Below are 17,725 nucleotides of genomic sequence, written 5' to 3'. Positions count from 1 at the left end.
GAGAACGGAGAGAGGACTTTGTTCCGACGATATAGCGAGCACGGTTTAAATTTTGGCGGGATATAACGCGTACTATATTGTGTCTGAGACGTATAATTCTACAGAATTAAACACGATAGGATTGCGAATACGTGCTTATTTTATTTTTTAAAAATATGTCAAGTGTACAGTGGGCCTTTCAACCCCATTTGCTAAAATTGCAGTCGATCAATTTGTCCGACGTAACGGGTTGCAAGGATGGCGGTAAATAAGGATAATTCGCTAATCTTGGCGGTATACTCCATACTGGATAATTATGCTCTTCGGTACCGCTCAAATCCAGCACATTCTCAAAATACTCTTTAATAATATCCCCCGAACTTGGCCATCCGCCTTTAGGTTGAACTGTCAAACTTTTGAAATTTTTCATTGCAACTGAAAATAAAATTTCAATTATTGGAGATTAATGTAATTTGCGTTTTACGCAAATTTAATGATAAGATAATTGATAAAATGATTACCGAGCTGTTGAAGTTTCCATATCATATGTGGCGTGTAATGTGAATATCGGCAACCCAAACCAAAAGCGCAATCTCCAACAGTCATATAACGTTTGCATGGAGTCTTTGTGTGTTCTTCTCTTAATATCGTTTCTGGATCTAAAAATAGTAACAATAGTATATCCACTATCAGTTGCGAGAGATTACGTACAAGTGAGGTTATGTACGATATTTAACATAAGAAAATATTATTTAAAAAAAAAAAAAACTTACCTTTAAATACGCTATAATGATTCGCTCGATTTTTCGCGTGCTGCAAACTGGACAGATGCTTTTTACGAGCTTCCACATCGTCCTTGAAGGATCTGTCGCAATAGTCGCAATAATATGTCTTGCCCATTGATTAATATGATTAGAGTTTGTAATGAATACAGAAAAAAATGTACAAATTTTATTAATAATTATTGTATATACTATAAGAGATGAATGAACGCACTAGACACAAGTTTCAACTTCTATAAACCATACCAAATGGAGCACGTGTAAACAAAGAGAGTGACAGGAGAGATATAACTGTAGAGTGACATCTGACCGTATGAATGTTAACTGAATACCAGTCTCAGTTCACTTTTAAATGCGCATCAGATAATATAAATATAAAGATTACACGCGCGGATTCTTTTTTATTTCGAGAGAATATTTAATTATTTAATAATTTAATGTATCCTATCGATTCAATGAGGAGCTTACTTTGACAGATTTATATTAAACAGTAAATTTTAAATAAAATTAATATTTCCGGGAAATGGATTACTTTTTATTGCTTCTATCAAAGAGCAATATTTTTCAAATACATATTAACATATAACATAACATGATATAGAAGATATTAATTGTTACATTATTATTCAAATAAAAAAAAAGATTAATTATATTTTATTTTTGTTTATCTATATTTTGCGATATTACATTATCTATGCATTATTATATATGCATTATCACATATATGCTCGTTATTGTATCGGATCAAATCTAATTAATGAGTTTGTAGATGATATTAAAACGTTGGTCCCATACATTTAATAAGGTATGTATTTTAAACAAATGGATTACATGTAATGTACTGCTCGTACGAGCAGTACAGTCGTTTTATTACATTCTTACAATATATTTTACCACAACTTGTCTTGTGCATCGCTAAACTATTTATACGTGATAAAGTAACGTATCGACAAGAATGACTATTATTCGTCGCAACGTTCCGCATTCTATATTATAATTCGGTACAACAAGTATTCTTTATCCACAATATTCACTCCGACATAAACTAGATAACGTTACACGATGATAGGTCATTTTTGACGATATCTTCTCTCTCAAAGCTTTGCTTTAATTTTCTACAAGCGACAATCGTAGATAATCTATAAATAATACATAATCGAGCCAAGACAATATTTGTTCATAAATTACTAATTAGAAAACGATAGATAAAAATCGTGGATACAGCACAGAACATTGCAACAATGCTGTATGGATATATAATTATGAAATGCGAAATTTTGTAATTTTCCCTGGAAATTTTGGGAACGCTACTACTGGAAATTTGAAATACGATCTTATTGTTAGTGCTAGAGATATAGAATGTAGGAAGAGAGAAAATTAAAAAATCAGAAATAAAGTAATTGGATAAAATGGGAATGGAAAAATGCTGTTTGACTATATACCATATCTGTTTGAGCAATAGTTGCACGTATCATTGTAATCAATATCAATTGCGAATATTGCGCACACGATGAAAACATGTTTGAGAGAAAGAATGGCCGTTTGCATTATATTGCCATGTTAACTTGTACAATAATTTCAAACCGCAAATATTTTATTACGATAAAATACGTGCGATTATTGCCCATAATCAACTTTAAATGTGTAATATCGAAATGTCGCGTAATGTTATTTAATTTGTCTTTAGCAAATTGATATAAATATCGGTACAAATTACAAGAGTATAGAAGATAGAAATAATATTCGCTTTGTAGAAAAACGCGTGGACGAACGTGTGACGAAGTTGAAATAATAGATTCGCAGTACCCTGCTTTTTATGGACGAATAAAGCTGGCATTGAAGAGTAAACAATTATTTGAGTAGTTGAGTTGCAAAATTGTTCTCGTTCGCTGCTTCGCATTATTCATCTCGAATCGCTTACCGATCGCTCATTGTGTTGCTATGATCGTACACGAGAGATCGATAGTGTACACAAGAGTTACTTTCTTTAGGCCTGGTAAAATAAATTCTCATTTCAAGCTATTGATACGAAGATAATTTTTATATAAAAAATGGACTAGATGACAACCAAGTTGAAGAGGCAGCTGTCGTTATTCAGGAAAAATAAGCTAAACTTAATATTAAAAGAAAGATGTAATAAATTATTGTAAAAAAATGGAATTTTAACTTTGGTATGTGAAGATTTTGAGCAAGTAAACACACACTCAGAGAGGACTTATTACTGGAAAGAACGGACTCGTTATTTTTCGACGGATTTCTTCAGTTCCTTTCAAGCAGTTAATTCTGTATATTACATATACGCTTTTACTCGATGCAGTAGAACTTCGATTTAATAGTTGATTTAATTGCTCCATTATTGGCTCCACGATAGGCCGATAAATTTTTTTTAAGCATATTCTTTTAGATGCCTTCAAAACAATGACACACAAGAAGCATCTGAATGAAAAACCATATAATTGAGACATAACATATTAAGGAATTTTAATAAGAAAAATTCCACAGATCCATATATCTATGATGATCTAAATTTTATTTTAAAGTCTCTGTTAGAGATTCTACTGCATTAATAAGGTAAAATATAATAAATCGTTTCTTATTTAATGTTTGCAAAATTATATGAAAGTTCGGAATTGTTTCTTAGTCCTTTTTCGTATCCAGTATATGGGAAAGATTTTTTTTCTAAATTTATAGTTCCTCTAAAATCAAGTTGAATAGTAATATTATGATGATCAAGATTTCAGCTCGCTTTTAGGTCAATATGCTTTCTTTCCAAGCTCTCAAGGAGAAGCATACACATTTTTACACTTTCCATGTTTAAAATAAAACAAGTATACATTCGATTTTTCGAAGGAAGGGAGAGAGAGAGAGAGAGAGAGAGAGAGAGAGAGAGAGAGAGAGAGAGAGAGAGAGCAAAGGAGAAATTGTAGGAAAATGTAAAAAGTGCAATCAAGAAATATACTCTAGTTATCACATTCCGTTTTAACGATATTCAATAAATTAGGAATGTTAAAAAAAAAAGCAAAATCGTGCTTTAAACATTCGTATCGTAATAAGGAGTATTTGAAAACCACTTTCATAGTTAATAACTTTAAAATTGTAAACACTACAACCATACCGTTTATTTTACACAAATACAGGAACTTATAAAAGTTAACATGCGTATTGATATCGGTGCATCTTAATGTATGCCCCGTTTGTCGTGCGCAGGACGTCAAAGTTATACTCTATCGCTTTTTTTTATCGAGTTCCATTTAATATACCTACCAGATATGAGGATTTTGCGTATTTGTCGCTCTGTTCTTCATAAATCACAATTTATATCGAATATTATATGTCGCCTAAGGAACTATCTCTGCCCTTTCTTCTTTCTTTATACACCCTCTTATTCTTTTCCTCAATTATGGTGTTTTATCCAATGTATATTATATTACCATACTTAGAAAAGTGCTTTAAAATATCTGCCTGGCACTTTGTTCGTATATGTGACAGATATAACTTATAAAAAATGTAAGTATAAATCGATAATATAAGAATAGTTGAAGAATAATAATGCAGAGTGAACGTTGTGTGAGATATATTCAAAACCGATTTATAGCAATTGGCTCAAGGAACAATTCTTTTTTATTTACCATTATATTCTCTCTTTACACAATGCAACTTTTTTCAGACCAACTTTTTTTTTTATATATCCATAAACGATAGAGATATGTAGATGTTCCCCCGTTCGAGTGTTTCAACCTGTGTATATATCTCATTAAAATCCTCATTCTAGTCAAAGTAGAAAGCGCTTAAATCACACTGGTCCCGGGCGAGAAGGCTGGATTAATTGTTAACGTAAGATAAACGGTATCGTTGTTTACAATTTGTGGTCCGAAGTGAACTAATATAATGAAAATTGTTCGACTATCCGTTGTTCATCTTTTCTGAAATGCCTCGTATATTTACGCGCATAACTTACTATAATTCACGAATTCTACATTATGAGGTATAAGTATAAGAAATAGGGGATGGCGTTCAAATCTATTAAGAATGGCACTGGCTGTAATAAGTAGTAATCTATCTCCCGGCATCCCTCTGCGATTAAGCGTCTTATTTTTGAGTTTCGTCGGCAGTAGTATGAATGTTGACCTCCTGACGGACCTTGTGACCGCGGAAACTCGCTTGGATCTTAGTCGCTGCCTTGTGCAAGTCCGGATCGGCCAAGTCGATCCCCTCTAATTCCTGTACCGCGTCATGCATCTGGAGCAAAGTTTGAGAAAAAGAATTTGAAGCGTGCGAGCATTGTAATCGTCCCTCGATTCGCGTCCTAAAATCTTTTCATCCTCCAGGGTGTCTCGTGTTTAAAGAGGTTACTCTTCTTACGTATCGTCGACGAGACTTAGATTGCGCGGAATCCTGCTGTGCGTCAATTATCCCGTACATAATTAATCGACACGGCACGAAAGTAACTTAAACTTTGTAGACCATACCGGTCTACTGATCTCGGCATGAGCTTTAGTAGCGCTTCGATACCCAGACGACCATCTTCAGCTTGGGAGGCAGCTGTCGATTACTTGCCGGGCATGGATCAACGTAACGTCAAAGAATCTAACAATAGCTTTCTCTCACGAACCTCGGCACAGAAATGATCGATCATGACGACCTTGCGCATCAAATCCTGTCATTACTGCTCCATCGATCGAATCAATGTTGTCGTATCGGATGAAGAAAAAAATTGCTTTGATTATAGGAGCTTAGTTATATATTTATTCTTTTTTTAAATATAATGCATAATGAACAACGTAAACGTAGTATGATCGTAATGCATTTTCCAGAAAGATAATTTCTTCAAAAAAACATGGATTTGTAATTAATTTACTAATTAGTATTAGAATATTCATTCATATTATTTCTTATATACATTTTGTATGTGTGCGGGAAATTATAAATTTGATTTATTATTAAAACAATCTATCGACAAAAATTTATTTTTTAAAATAAGCGTCTCTTTTATTTTTTTCGTCATAATTAATTGCGCTCCGCGTTACCAGTATTGAATCTTTCTTGACGAGCTGATAATGCTGTGTATGTCTAATAAAGCCTTCTCTCGGAAAATTAATCATCATTAAGCGAGATTAATTAATTTGCATTGTACAAGATTGTTAAAAAAATCGAGAAAGAATCTTTTCATTTAAACTTTTTTTAATCGCTATATGATATACATGTATAAAACTTTAAACATCGAACATATTTCGTTAAAGTAAACTTCTGTATTAAATGATTCAATGGAAAGCGAAAGTTTATTCCATATGAATGACGATATAACGGAAAATGCACAATGAGGCGGATGTAAAATTTTCTTGACAGTTTATAATATTAGATCAGAGGTGAGATTCTGCGAACAGTTAATAGCGGCTAGAGTTTAAATTTTCCACGGAAGATCGAAGGGAGGCGGATATATTGGATAAAGCAACTTTGCTTTTATCTAACTTCTCTAACTATTCTTCGATCAATATAGTTAGCGAGCCTATAGATATATTTAACGAGATTGACTTACCTTTTCTTCTATCTTAGCGGTCGCGCTCTCGATCATGTTTATCGCCGATTTGGCGGCAGCCGTAGCCTGCTCCTTTCTCGACATGTGGCCCCGGAAAGTCGCTTGTATCTTCTTCGCCGCGTTACAGAGCTCTATGGAGTGGAAGACCGTTTCGAGATGCCTGATCTCTCTCCGAGCTTCGAATCCATTTCAAATCATGTATATTCGCTTACCCTTGTCGTTGGGAGAGAATTCCTCCTGCAGCTGTTCCTTCGTAGGTTCCTTTTTAGGTTCCGAAGGTGCTTCGTCGGTCCTCGTTCGCTCCGACGCTGTTTCCGATACTCTTAAACTTTTCCTAGCGTGGTGTCCACGGAAAGCTGCTTGTATTTTCGTGGCTGCTGCCGCCTCCTTCTCTTTTTCTCCCTCCGCGCCGTTTTCTTTCTCCTTGTCCGAAGACTCGGTTTTCGTTGCAGTGTCTTCCGCCGCCTTTGAGATATCTTCAAAGAGAAGTAATTAAAATAATTTCAATTTTAATTTAATTTTAAATTAAACGCGATATCGAGATATTATACATGATATTAGAGATATCATGTATACGATATCGCTAGAACCTTTTCGAGGAATGATCAGGATTTAAATAATCATTAATTATGTAATGAAATATAATACATAAATTATATTTGCTATGAGAAATGCTATCTTATAATTATAAGTTTGCATAAATTTTTCCCAAAGGGAAAGGAAAATCCTAAATTGATCAGAAAATCCGTAACCGACTGGAGAAAGGGCGCGGCTACATCCCGTATATTAGAAATGGCCGCCGTGTTAGCCACAGTTCACCTACATTTATTCCGAACATTTCACCTTCCACAGACACGTCCAGAGAGCGACAAGTATCGATTAGCGTTTCTATTTTCGCGCTGCACGTTCGAGATTACACACGGTGCCCAATATACATTTTTAATATTTCACGCCCTGATGGGAGATGATGCGGCGAATGCGCCGCGATCGATTCTTTTCATCTTTCCCGATTAAATTAAATCTTCGTGTTTTCGCAATGATGCATGTATACTGATAACGTTCCGATTAAAACTCTATCGTCTTTTCATGCTATTATTTCACGCTATTATATGACTTTTTCTTCGAAATCACAGAAAATAATTGATATAATTTCCCTCGTTTCTTCCGGCGAAAGAACAATCGTAACAATGATTAATCCTCGCATCTGACATCAAGGTCTTCCAAGTTCCATTAAGTATTCTTAATGATCTAATTCAATCATCGGTATCTCTCTGATCCTTGAGAAAAAGGATATACGTGTCTTCGACTGATCCGACTGAGATTTGTCGATTTGTTTCTTAAATTACATATTGTTAGATTAATCGATTAAGATTCTTCGAGCTCGGATAAATGCAAATTGCAAAATGTGTGAGGTGCGAGGATTAAGTGATGACATTATCGGAAACTGAATTTTCTTTTAGAAATGTACAGAATACTTCAACTATTGAGCGCTTTCGCGCGACACGGTTTTCCTAAGTTACCACTCGACAAAGTGGGACTTCAAGGAAGACACTGACATTTTCACGACGACAGCAATGAATTCTTCCACAGCTATGCGCTTCTCTCGGACTGTTTTATCACATTGTGTAAAACGGACGGATCGACCCCGGTAATTTTATCGACGTTTATGTTTATGTACGCAGTAAAGCTCGGGAAGAAAGTAAAATGTATACGAAGAGAGAGAGAGAGAAAGATGATAAGATCGTGGACATTTTATGCGCGTGCATATATAGCGGGTATAAAATTTCAGTTAAAAGCTAAAATGTGCTTATCTAGGAGCTAGCCTCTATTTGTATCGCAATCTCCTTTTCTCGAGTATCCTTCACGTGCTCGTTTCAATGTTTTTTACGACAACAAAGTATCTTAAATGCTTCTTATTTCTTTTTCTGATATCACGCAAGGATGTTTTATCATCGATCCATCCAGACCTTGTTACTAGAATTACCCTCGAGGAAATCAAATTTCCCATTAGAGAAACATCGTTACCTCGATGAAACCTCGTAACAAGTCAAATAGATGTAAATTTTATTTTATTATTAAAATTATAGACAGATTTGATTGTATTGTAAATTGTTTTGTTTTCCTTTGTAAAAAGATGTATTACATCGATTTTTATCAAGAGAAAATTTTTATTGATTAAGAAATTTCTGAAATTAATTGATTTAGTAGTAAAACTTTGGCGGTTTATCTATTAATATGTTGCGACTATGAAATGTCATTTTCTAATTGAGAAATAAAAAGATCTATTCTAATTTTAGATTGCGGACTAACTGATAATTAATTGATAGAGTAATATCAATCAGTGTCAAAAGATTTTTTCCTCGGAATATTTCGCGATTTTTTAAAATAATTATGTTCAATCGATCCTTTTTAAACGAACGCAATGACGATAAATCGAAACCAAATATTTGGCGAGAGGAGATTTACAAATCTCAGGATTTACTCTCTTCGATCGAGACAATACTTGTTCACGGATGTGAGCGAGAATTCATTTCGTGCATTTATTGGTTTACGGTCCGTGAGACCGTGCAAAAAAATAGCTGTCGATATCAAACAGCTGATCTCAAATCGATTTAGGACTTTCGAGCGTGCAACTACTTCACTCCTCCCCCCCCCCCCCCCGCTTATCGCTAACGATAACGATCTCTTTTCACTTGGCCGAACGGTCATGATTGGCGTTCGATACGCATTAACGGATGTGCAGACAAGAGGTGAAGAAAAGGCCTCAGCGCGTCCGCACCTAACAATCGCCTCGTCGATCATATCATCTCGTTTGGCTTTTGCGCGCTCGATACGCGGATATTAACGGTGCGTGACGAATGCGATTCGCGTGCCGCGGGACAATATCACTTGATCCTCCCCCCGTCCGGCCCCGCCGCCTCTTTTTTAACCCGCTTTTTCTCCGACGATATGCATGCACGCGAGGAGGAATCGCCGTTGAATCGCGAGGCGGCTTTCGGGTCGCACTCGCGCCGCGACTCACCTGCGTATCGGAGTCGCGTCGCCGCTTCCTCGCTCTCGAATTTTCTCACCTGCACATCCACGCGCGGCTCGATCTGACGTGCGACTGACTGTTCCCGGGTTCCCGGCGACCCCGTTTATAATAGCGGCCGATCACGGCCCTGCCGCTGCCGCGCCGCTCGTTCGCAGTCGCGGCCCTCTCGATACCTCGCCTCGCGACGAGACGCACCGCGGATCAGGGCCGTCGCAGGTGTCGTTCAACCCTCTGTGCTCCAAACTTTTTATTTGCCGCTTTATTTACTCGCTTCTAACTTTAATCCGCCCGAGACCCCACCGATTCGCGATTCCATGAATTATCTTCGAATTATATTGACTCACGAGGCAATAAATCGTGTCTGTGGATTCAAACGGTTGTATGTATCCTTGGTCCACTTTAGACTCTCCTGACTCAAGAAAGATATTGATTTTCTTTTTCCCCCCTTTTTTTTGTTTTAAACTATTCAGAAGATTGTTTTATTTTTATATACTTTTCCCACATACAAAATACTTATAATTATACTATAGTTAATTATGCGTTTATTGCGCTCAAGCTCTTCCCTTCGTTCTTCTCTTACTATATTAGTGATTTTAAATCATAAAACATCGTTTTTTTTTATTCTCCTAATTCACAAATGTTTGAAAATTATCGGATTATTGCACAATGCGAAGATAAGAAAATCGTACCATGTGTGGTGATGTTTTATCTTTTTAAAGAAACGTTATTTTCACTCTCTCTCTCTCTCTCTCTCTGTCTCTCTTTTTCTTTTTATGTTATCCTTTTCAAAAAGCATCACAAAAAAATGTATACCACTTTAAGCCTGTCAGCAGTAGCATCGTCACGGCATTTAAATCGTTAAGAAGCCCTAGCGATGGTTCCAAAGAGGATTAAAGAAAATGCTTATGTATACAATTTACAATCTCTATTAAAAAGATGGTAATAAATAATGAACATACTAATATTACATCAGGTAGATTTATATTATATATATAAGCTATTTATCTCTAGCTCATTAGCTGCTCATTATAATTATGCACTCTAGTCGAAAATACAACGGCAGCACAACGTTTCGTTTATATTCAAGCCATGTTAACGAGAACAATACAAAGACGGTATTATTTACACATTGCCACAATTTTTATTTTCTTATAATCTTCTATTATCACGTTTCATTTGTTGTGAAATATTCTTTTTAATAAAAAACCGATCGCGCCATTTTCAACCCGGGAATTACAACGATCTGCAATTATATACAGCAAAACTAAGTGTTATATATATTGTTATAATTAAATTAGCTTTTTGATTTATCAATGGCGCAGAAAAACATCTTCAACTTATTGGAATTTTGCATTTGAAGATTCAAGAGATTGTCCTAGTATTTCGAATATTTCACATAAATATACACTCATCCGTAAGAACGTGGCTCGAAACTACGGTATCTTTACAGTCGATTAGCATATTTCTTTGCAAGACCTTTATTTGTGTAGTCATCCATCATTCCACGGTAACATATTTCTATCTTCCATCGTGGAGCTATACATATAGAATATCTGTGCGTCGATATTGATGAAACCCTCGAAATATCTCGCATGCAGAAAATTGTCCAAGCTGCGAGTAATTGATTCTGCCCGAAAAGCACAAATTACGTTGCTGCATAACTTGTTACTGCAACCAGTAAAGCAGAATGTGTTGAAATTAAATAATTAAATCTGCACGATTGTATCAACTTATGATAAGCTAATCTCCTTAATTATTAGTTGTCAATTAATATACTGTGAAATATAGTACGCAAAATTCGTGCGTAAGAAATATTGCCACTTTCTCAGAAAAATAAGAATATAATTTCAATAAAATTCTTTCGGAGAAACTTCTCGATCATGCGATAAATAAATTAATATTCACAAATTTCTTTATTCTTTGTTATAATCGATTGATATTTTTCAAATTCGATTACTATTATATACCATTACTAAATATTATGTAATGATTTAAATGCCGACGAGAAGCGATCTGCTCTAAACAGTTCTGCATAAATTTTATTAGTAAATGATAGAGTTGTTCTCTATTATCTTTCTCTTTTCGTATTAATTCTATCATTTAATTTCTTTAATCAGGTATCCATTATTTCCTTACATTTTGTGATTATAAAAGGAAACTTTCGTAAATATAGAAAGCGAAGGGTTGAACCTTGACATACATCACGCAATCAGTACTTCCATTGCTTTTTCCATATATATTCCCATCGTATTTCACAAGCGACCCATTTTTCGTTTGCCAGGACACAGCAATATTTATTGTTTTTATTAAGCATTTATTTTATCATCAAAAATACATCGTACGAGAAATTGAAAAAGTCAAGAAGAAAAGTTAATGATATTTGAATAAGCATTGTTCGCATTATATTAATATTAATTTTGTTTTTTCATTATACGAGAAAGCATATTTTAAATTTATTATTCATATATTTAATTTTGCTGCGAGTATATATAAGTGAAATATTTAGACTAAAAAAATTCGAATTTTTTTTTTTTTTTTAATATTTGCATCACAAAACGTTCATTGTTTATATATTCAATTAAACTTAAAGAATATTTTATTGATATTATATATACTTAAAGAGAATAGAATATATTTTAAAAGTTTCCGCTTAATTTCGGTCGACAAATCTTCCTATCGATCTCTAACGATATCCAATAATCTAAAATTTTCCATTGGGAAAATGATCAAGATTCTCTGATATAAATCTCGTAGAAAATATGAGAAATCAAAATTTTAGTTGAAAATGCTAAAAATTTCTATAATCCACAACTGCGCACACACTGAATGCATTCATTACGCAGAAAAACAGCCGTTTGTCCCGCCGATCCTACTGATTACGTTGATATTACTGAAGCGTGCACGCAATCAACTCGAAAGATCTAACGAAATGTGTATGTATGTATTGAACAGAGATACATTTATCACTCGTGAAACAAAGCAAACTCTGTCATTGTCAAGATAAACAACGTCAGAGTTCCGCGGTGTGTGTAGTCGCAATCTATAAAAATTAAAACTCATAATACTACAATACAGAGCGATAAAAAAGCATCAGACAATAATGACAATCATCATCAAAGATATTAACGTCATGCAAATTACAATAACAAAAATGTGCACAAAAGAAAATTGCTTGTTTATTGCTTGGTACATGTAAGTTCGAATAATAATCTCGCCGATATTATTTGTATAATTAATAAATTAGAAGGGATGATCGCGCTCACCCCCGTTCTTGACCGAATCGACCTCTTTTCCCTCTTCCACCGCCGGCTGAACGCTCTCCTTGCTAGTGTTGCACCCCATGTCTCTCCTCTCGTCTGTTCTTTTCTAAACTTTCTTTATATCTGACTAAATCACGTTGTTGAGAGGCGCCCGTTATTATTATTGCAGTTCCCTCGTTAACATATCGCGTGAAATAAAAATCGTATCAAATTACCACTTTTCTTAATGGAGCAATTAATCTCAATAATGGCCGTAGTATAATATACCGTAGTTGCGTTCTTCTTTTTCAGGAGGCTGGGTAAAGATATAAATTTTCTTCGCACCCCTTTGGCTTTTTTTTTTTTATTTCCTCGTCATTCTTCTTTTTTTTTTATTTCTTTCCTTGTCTATTCCACCCTCCAACCTTTTCTCTTTCTCGCCCGTTTTAATTTCTTAACGCCCCAAAATTTTATATAAAAAGTCGTATTATATATATATGTGCTTTAAATATAATTTTAAATTATGGCCTTTATTTTTTTAGTAATGAAATAGAAGAGATAGAGCTTTCCCACTTTTAGTCACAGTTTGCTATAATTTTTTTGAAGCACGCTTAAGAATATATTCTCTGGATCTTTAATTAATTAAATAAGATTCGATGATCCTTATTCAAAACTACCTTGCGCTTTTTCTTTTTCCCTTTTTCCTTCTTTCTCTTTGTCTCCTTTTATCTATGTATGCGCGTATGTATATGTTTCGTCAGCACGTTTCTCCTGCTTTTCCCACCCCTTAATCTTCCGTTTTATTCGGGGGTTACTGACACGGGTCGCGTGGCGCCGGCACCTGCTAAACAATCCTTCACACTCGAAGGTAATCCGATGCTCTCTCACGCGTCTCGTTGTCACGCGATGTCCGGTGATGTCCTGTAATGTCTTCGTCTCTTCGACGAAGGATTCAACCGGCCGGATCGTGACTTACCGAAAGTCAAACATCACGAGCACGCAGACGAGAAATTCTGTCCTCGACGTCGCGAACGGTACTGGCGTCGCTCGCTTACGACCCTGCCCTTGCTCGCGTAGCGACCAAGCGATTTGTACCACAGAGTCGCGTTATGTATTATACATATATATATCGCGTAGGATGTACATTCGCGGTGCAGAAAATTTCCCGTTTTTCACACGCGTGAAGAAACGCACGCGGAAGCGATCGCCACGTTTCGGCCGGCGCGGAGCGGCATGTTTGGCGGCAGGAGCTAAAGCGCAAGCCTCGGTGTCATCCTATGGCGGTCGTCCTTCTGTAAGGGATTCGGCGTGTAAAGGACTACTCAGGATATATAGATTGTAATGGCACGCTTGTTGAACGGCGGGCGCCGTCCCGATCGCGCGCCGCGAATGACTATGTATGTCAAAAATTGTGCCGCCACTCCCAATACTCCCCATACTCTACGCCCGTCATCCAGAGCGGATTCTCCGCGACCTTAAAAGCGCACGATCGATTTCGCACAGATAGTGGTATTTCAGTCGCCTAGACCTAGACAGTTGCCAGACCGGCGCCAGCTTCTCCGTTTCTCTCGTTTTCTGGAACGAATATCGATCTCGCGGTCTTCACGGTGCACGCACATGTAGCTCGCTAATATATCTCGGTCGTTAAGCGACGTTAGAGCGAATTCGTGAAGGATATATAAGGATAAGGATAAAGATATTACGGATAAACGAACTTTTCTATGTTAGGAACGCAGCATGTATATCGCGATCATATGTCGAGAAAATAAAAAAAAATTTATATATTATATATATATATATATACCGAAACACGTTTGTAAAAAATTTCTTTCTTTATTAACAATTAATGGAAATGGAAAATTCCTGTCATAGTAATATATAATTATATGTAATCACATATCTGATGTACTCCATCTGTAGGCTTCTTCTTGCCGCGCTACCTTTGCGTTTTGTGTCTCGAACCATTTCTTTTCGTATCCGTTACTTCTATCGACACCGTCCCATCGATAACCAGGTTTAATACGAAATCGATTTGGCGCGTACGAGCCTTGATATTGTGGCGGTTCTAAAATTGATAAATTATCAGATGATAGATTACTTGAAATATATAATATGAAAGATCATAACAGAATTATATTTGCGAATTAAGTACCTGGCTTTCTTTTTCCCTCTTTTATCTGCTTTTGTTTTATGTACTCCAACATGGGATCACCTTCTCTCTCTTGTTCCCTCAATTGTTTATCTAAATCCGCATCATCTGCATACCTCGCTAAAGGTTTATTCATCTCATATAAGTCGTCCTTTAATTTTTCCTCGCGATCCTCCATTTGTTTCAGACTAGAAAAAGACGTAAATTATTACATATTATATATCATGATAAGATCACAGAGTGAGCATTTATTAATATTTATTAATTAGTAAAAAAAATTTTCAATCGAGATATATTTCCAATGAAATATGGAAATATAAAGATGTAAAAATCAATAAAAACAAAAAGATCGTTTACCCTTTGCCCCATTTGGCGTACTTCTCATCCATCTCTTGTTGCTTTCTTTGTTGTTCGAGATTTTTCGCTGTTTCTTCTTCAAAATTGCGCTTTCTTCCCGTTTGTTTGTCACGCACAATTGTAGCTTGTCCTTTTCCGCTGACCTCGTTACTTAACTAAGACAATTTGATATTTATTATTTCTATGAATGAATTAATTGCTTTTATAAAACTGTATTATAAAAAACATTACCTTGTTAAACAGCTCCGCATCTCGTTGTTTATGGCTCTCAATTTCCTCTCGCAATGCTTTCGCAGCTTGAAATCCCGCTACTTTTCCATCTAATGTCTTTGTCATCCGGTCGGCACGATCTTTCGAAAGATTTTCCGCCTGTCCGCTTTCAGAGTCGTATGTTGCTTCGTCCCATCGCGATTTTTTTCTTTTCTCTCTTGTATCCGAGTGCGATCGAGATTTGCGATTTTGATCTTCATATTCCTTCCACTTAACTCTGCTTGATCTGTTCCAAAAAATATTACGTTAATCATTTCTATAGATATTCAAAAAATGGCAAAGTATATATAATATTTGATTGTAATTTTTATCGGAATTCTATTGTATTATTTCGACAAAATTATCGTCAATTTACTTTGATATATCTTGTCTGCTAAATCTGGATGAATTTTTATCATAATAATCCTGTCCTCTGTCGATTCTACGTGAACTAGAATATGGCGAATCCTCTTTTCGAGATCGGTGTTCTTTGCGTCGTGATGTATCTGAATTTGAATCTCTGGTTTTTTTATTTTTTCTGCTTTCATACAAATCTGTATTTAAATCCTGCTTGCGTTTTCTAGATGGACTAAAATCCGAATCACTGCCTCTGTTACGTGAACTCCTATAGCTTCGTTCAGATATACTGTGAGTCGAATGTTTCATACTTTTTCTAGGTAGATCTAGATCTGAATCGTAATTTTTAAATTGTCTAGGTGGACTCAAATCCGAGTCATTGTCGTTATTCCTAGATTGTCTAGGTGGACTCAAATCTGAATCATTATCTTTAGCTTTACCTTTAGATTTTCTATATGAATTTAAATTTGCATGCTTATTCTTAGAATGTCTAGATCTAGGTGGACTTAAATCCGAGTCATTATCTTTAAATTTATTTTCAGATTTTCTATGTGGACTTATATCTGCATGGTTAGAATGCCTAGATCTAGATGGATTCAAATCGGAATCATCATTCTTATTCTGATTGGCATCTGTTTCATCCATTTGAAGTATTTTGTTCTTATTGGTAGTACGATTAATAATAGTCAAATCTCCTTCTTCGTTCTCAGTTATAATTTTCCATCTTCTTTTGTCTGTGAAATTAACTGGTCCACGTTCGTCAATTATACCAGCAATTTGAGGAGCGTCTTCTCCATTTAAAAGGATATCGAATTCACCTTCTTCAATAGGTCGCATGTTCTTCAAGTCTATGTCATCATCTATAATTTTTACTCTGCAAAAATATATATGTCCATTGTATCATCAAACAAAAAATTCCAATAAAAAATAATTTTCAAATATTAGAAAGCTTATAAGTTCCAGTTGTACAATGTGAAAAATTAGAAAGTTTCTCAGTTTCAAAAAAAAGATTAATTTAATTCTGTGGAAATGCTATGCATATGTATTTTGTGCATAAATCTAAACAAAAAAGTATGACAGAAATAAAGAAAGTAGTTCTTCTAAGTAGCCATATTTAAAAATCATAAATCTACCTCTGTCTCCTTAAATTACAGAAATGCATGCTAGTTACACAACATAACCCAATCTAAATAAACCTAACTTAAACATAACCTCAATGAATACTATTCATTATTGATGCAAGCCACAATGATTCTTACGTTTTTGTTCCCGTTTTGGATTTCTTCTTCTTTTTTTTCTTTTTGTCATTTGTATCGCCCATAGACATGTATTTCTTCAAATATTCTTTTTGATTAATTACTTTGTTTTCCATATCGCCAGAGGGTTTTAAATTACAAGCAATTTGAGGTTCGGACGCACAATATAAGTCCGTAGATGATGAATAGATTTGGATTCACACCGAGATTTTTAATAACTTTTATCGATATAATAAAATAAATAACAAATATCATATACATAAATATGTTTTCGTATATACCGTTGACTTCTAAAAAGGAATCAATAATTTGCGACCACACTACACGGCCTTGCATACGTGGATGACTGTTTTCATTTTCACGTTGGTACGAATCAAGCTTGACAGTTGCCAGGACTGTTCTAGTTGTCAAACATGCACATGCTCCAAATCGCAATTTGGAAATAATAATCATATGCAAAATATTTCGCAAATAAGTTTTCTTTTATTCATATTTTTTTTCTCTTTATATGTGAATATCCAACGATGAGATATCTGTTACAATTATAAATATATAGATAAAATTCTCTACAATAGATATAAATAAATAAAGAGAGAAAAAACTAAGATTACAATTCTATAAAAACAGAAAATTTCTTATTATATCTCAATTTATATAGAAAGATTACGATTGTCAGCGTGAAGAGAAAGAAGACTTTAATATTTGACATAATTTTGATTTTCAATTTTCTTTTTATGCTTTTATATATATATATAATATATATATTATTGCGTATAACGTATAATAA

General features: G+C 34.9%; 3 protein-coding genes across 3 annotated transcripts; all 3 read right to left on the bottom strand.

Annotated features, from left to right (window-relative positions):
• Positions 1-106: 106 nt before the first annotated feature.
• Positions 107-1,029, bottom strand: LOC138940395 (zinc finger matrin-type protein 5). The gene is made up of 3 exons (XM_070309274.1): positions 753-1,029; positions 501-638; positions 107-414 (listed from the first exon to the last, which is right to left on the bottom strand). Exons 1-3 carry the CDS (start codon positions 877-879, stop codon positions 179-181), a joined length of 501 nt encoding a protein of 166 aa, XP_070165375.1. The 5' UTR covers positions 880-1,029; the 3' UTR covers positions 107-178.
• Positions 1,030-3,620: 2,591 nt separating this feature from the next.
• Igl (igloo) lies at positions 3,621-13,910 on the bottom strand. The gene is made up of 4 exons (XM_070308553.1): positions 12,595-13,910; positions 6,510-6,773; positions 6,298-6,428; positions 3,621-5,000 (listed from the first exon to the last, which is right to left on the bottom strand). The coding sequence occupies exons 1-4, from the start codon at positions 12,671-12,673 to the stop codon at positions 4,851-4,853; spliced, it is 624 nt and encodes a 207-aa protein (XP_070164654.1). The 5' UTR covers positions 12,674-13,910; the 3' UTR covers positions 3,621-4,850.
• A 469-nt stretch (positions 13,911-14,379) lies between these two features.
• On the bottom strand, positions 14,380-17,302 carry LOC138940069 (BUD13 homolog). The gene is made up of 6 exons (XM_070308590.1): positions 16,942-17,302; positions 15,702-16,556; positions 15,308-15,572; positions 15,077-15,231; positions 14,723-14,907; positions 14,380-14,635 (listed from the first exon to the last, which is right to left on the bottom strand). The coding sequence occupies exons 1-6, from the start codon at positions 17,052-17,054 to the stop codon at positions 14,463-14,465; spliced, it is 1,746 nt and encodes a 581-aa protein (XP_070164691.1). The 5' UTR covers positions 17,055-17,302; the 3' UTR covers positions 14,380-14,462.
• Positions 17,303-17,725: the final 423 nt, after the last annotated feature.

The sequence above is a fragment of the Polyergus mexicanus genome, unplaced genomic scaffold (genome assembly GCF_030449975.1).
Source record: "Polyergus mexicanus isolate NDT 795.1 unplaced genomic scaffold, iyPolMexi1.0 SCAF_16, whole genome shotgun sequence".
Lineage (NCBI taxonomy): Eukaryota > Metazoa > Arthropoda > Insecta > Hymenoptera > Formicidae > Polyergus > Polyergus mexicanus.
The sequence above is the reverse complement of the archived record's forward strand: the minus strand, read 5'-3'. Positions and strand labels throughout refer to the sequence as shown.

What these genes read in the sequence shown, in the direction of transcription:
- LOC138940069 (XM_070308590.1), bottom strand. Translation starts at nt 17,054, where the DNA reads ATGGAAAACAAAGTAATTAATCAAAAAGAATATTTGAAGAAATACATG. An exon ending in AGCAGACAAGATATATCAAA is followed by an intron (nt 15,573 to 15,701) that starts GTAAATTGACGA and finishes TTTTTGGAACAG; the next exon opens with ATCAAGCAGAGTTAAGTGGA. An exon ending in AGAGGGAAAAAGAAAGCCAG is followed by an intron (nt 14,636 to 14,722) that starts GTACTTAATTCG and finishes TATCAATTTTAG; the next exon opens with AACCGCCACAATATCAAGGC.
- Igl (XM_070308553.1), bottom strand. Translation starts at nt 12,673, where the DNA reads ATGGGGTGCAACACTAGCAAGGAGAGCGTTCAGCCGGCGGTGGAAGAG. An exon ending in ATTCTCTCCCAACGACAAGG is followed by an intron (nt 6,429 to 6,509) that starts GTAAGCGAATAT and finishes TCCACTCCATAG; the next exon opens with AGCTCTGTAACGCGGCGAAG. An exon ending in CCGCTAAGATAGAAGAAAAG is followed by an intron (nt 5,001 to 6,297) that starts GTAAGTCAATCT and finishes ACTTTGCTCCAG; the next exon opens with ATGCATGACGCGGTACAGGA.
- LOC138940395 (XM_070309274.1), bottom strand. Translation starts at nt 879, where the DNA reads ATGGGCAAGACATATTATTGCGACTATTGCGACAGATCCTTCAAGGAC. An exon ending in TCATTATAGCGTATTTAAAG is followed by an intron (nt 639 to 752) that starts GTAAGTTTTTTT and finishes TACTATTTTTAG; the next exon opens with ATCCAGAAACGATATTAAGA. An exon ending in ATGGAAACTTCAACAGCTCG is followed by an intron (nt 415 to 500) that starts GTAATCATTTTA and finishes TTTTATTTTCAG; the next exon opens with TTGCAATGAAAAATTTCAAA.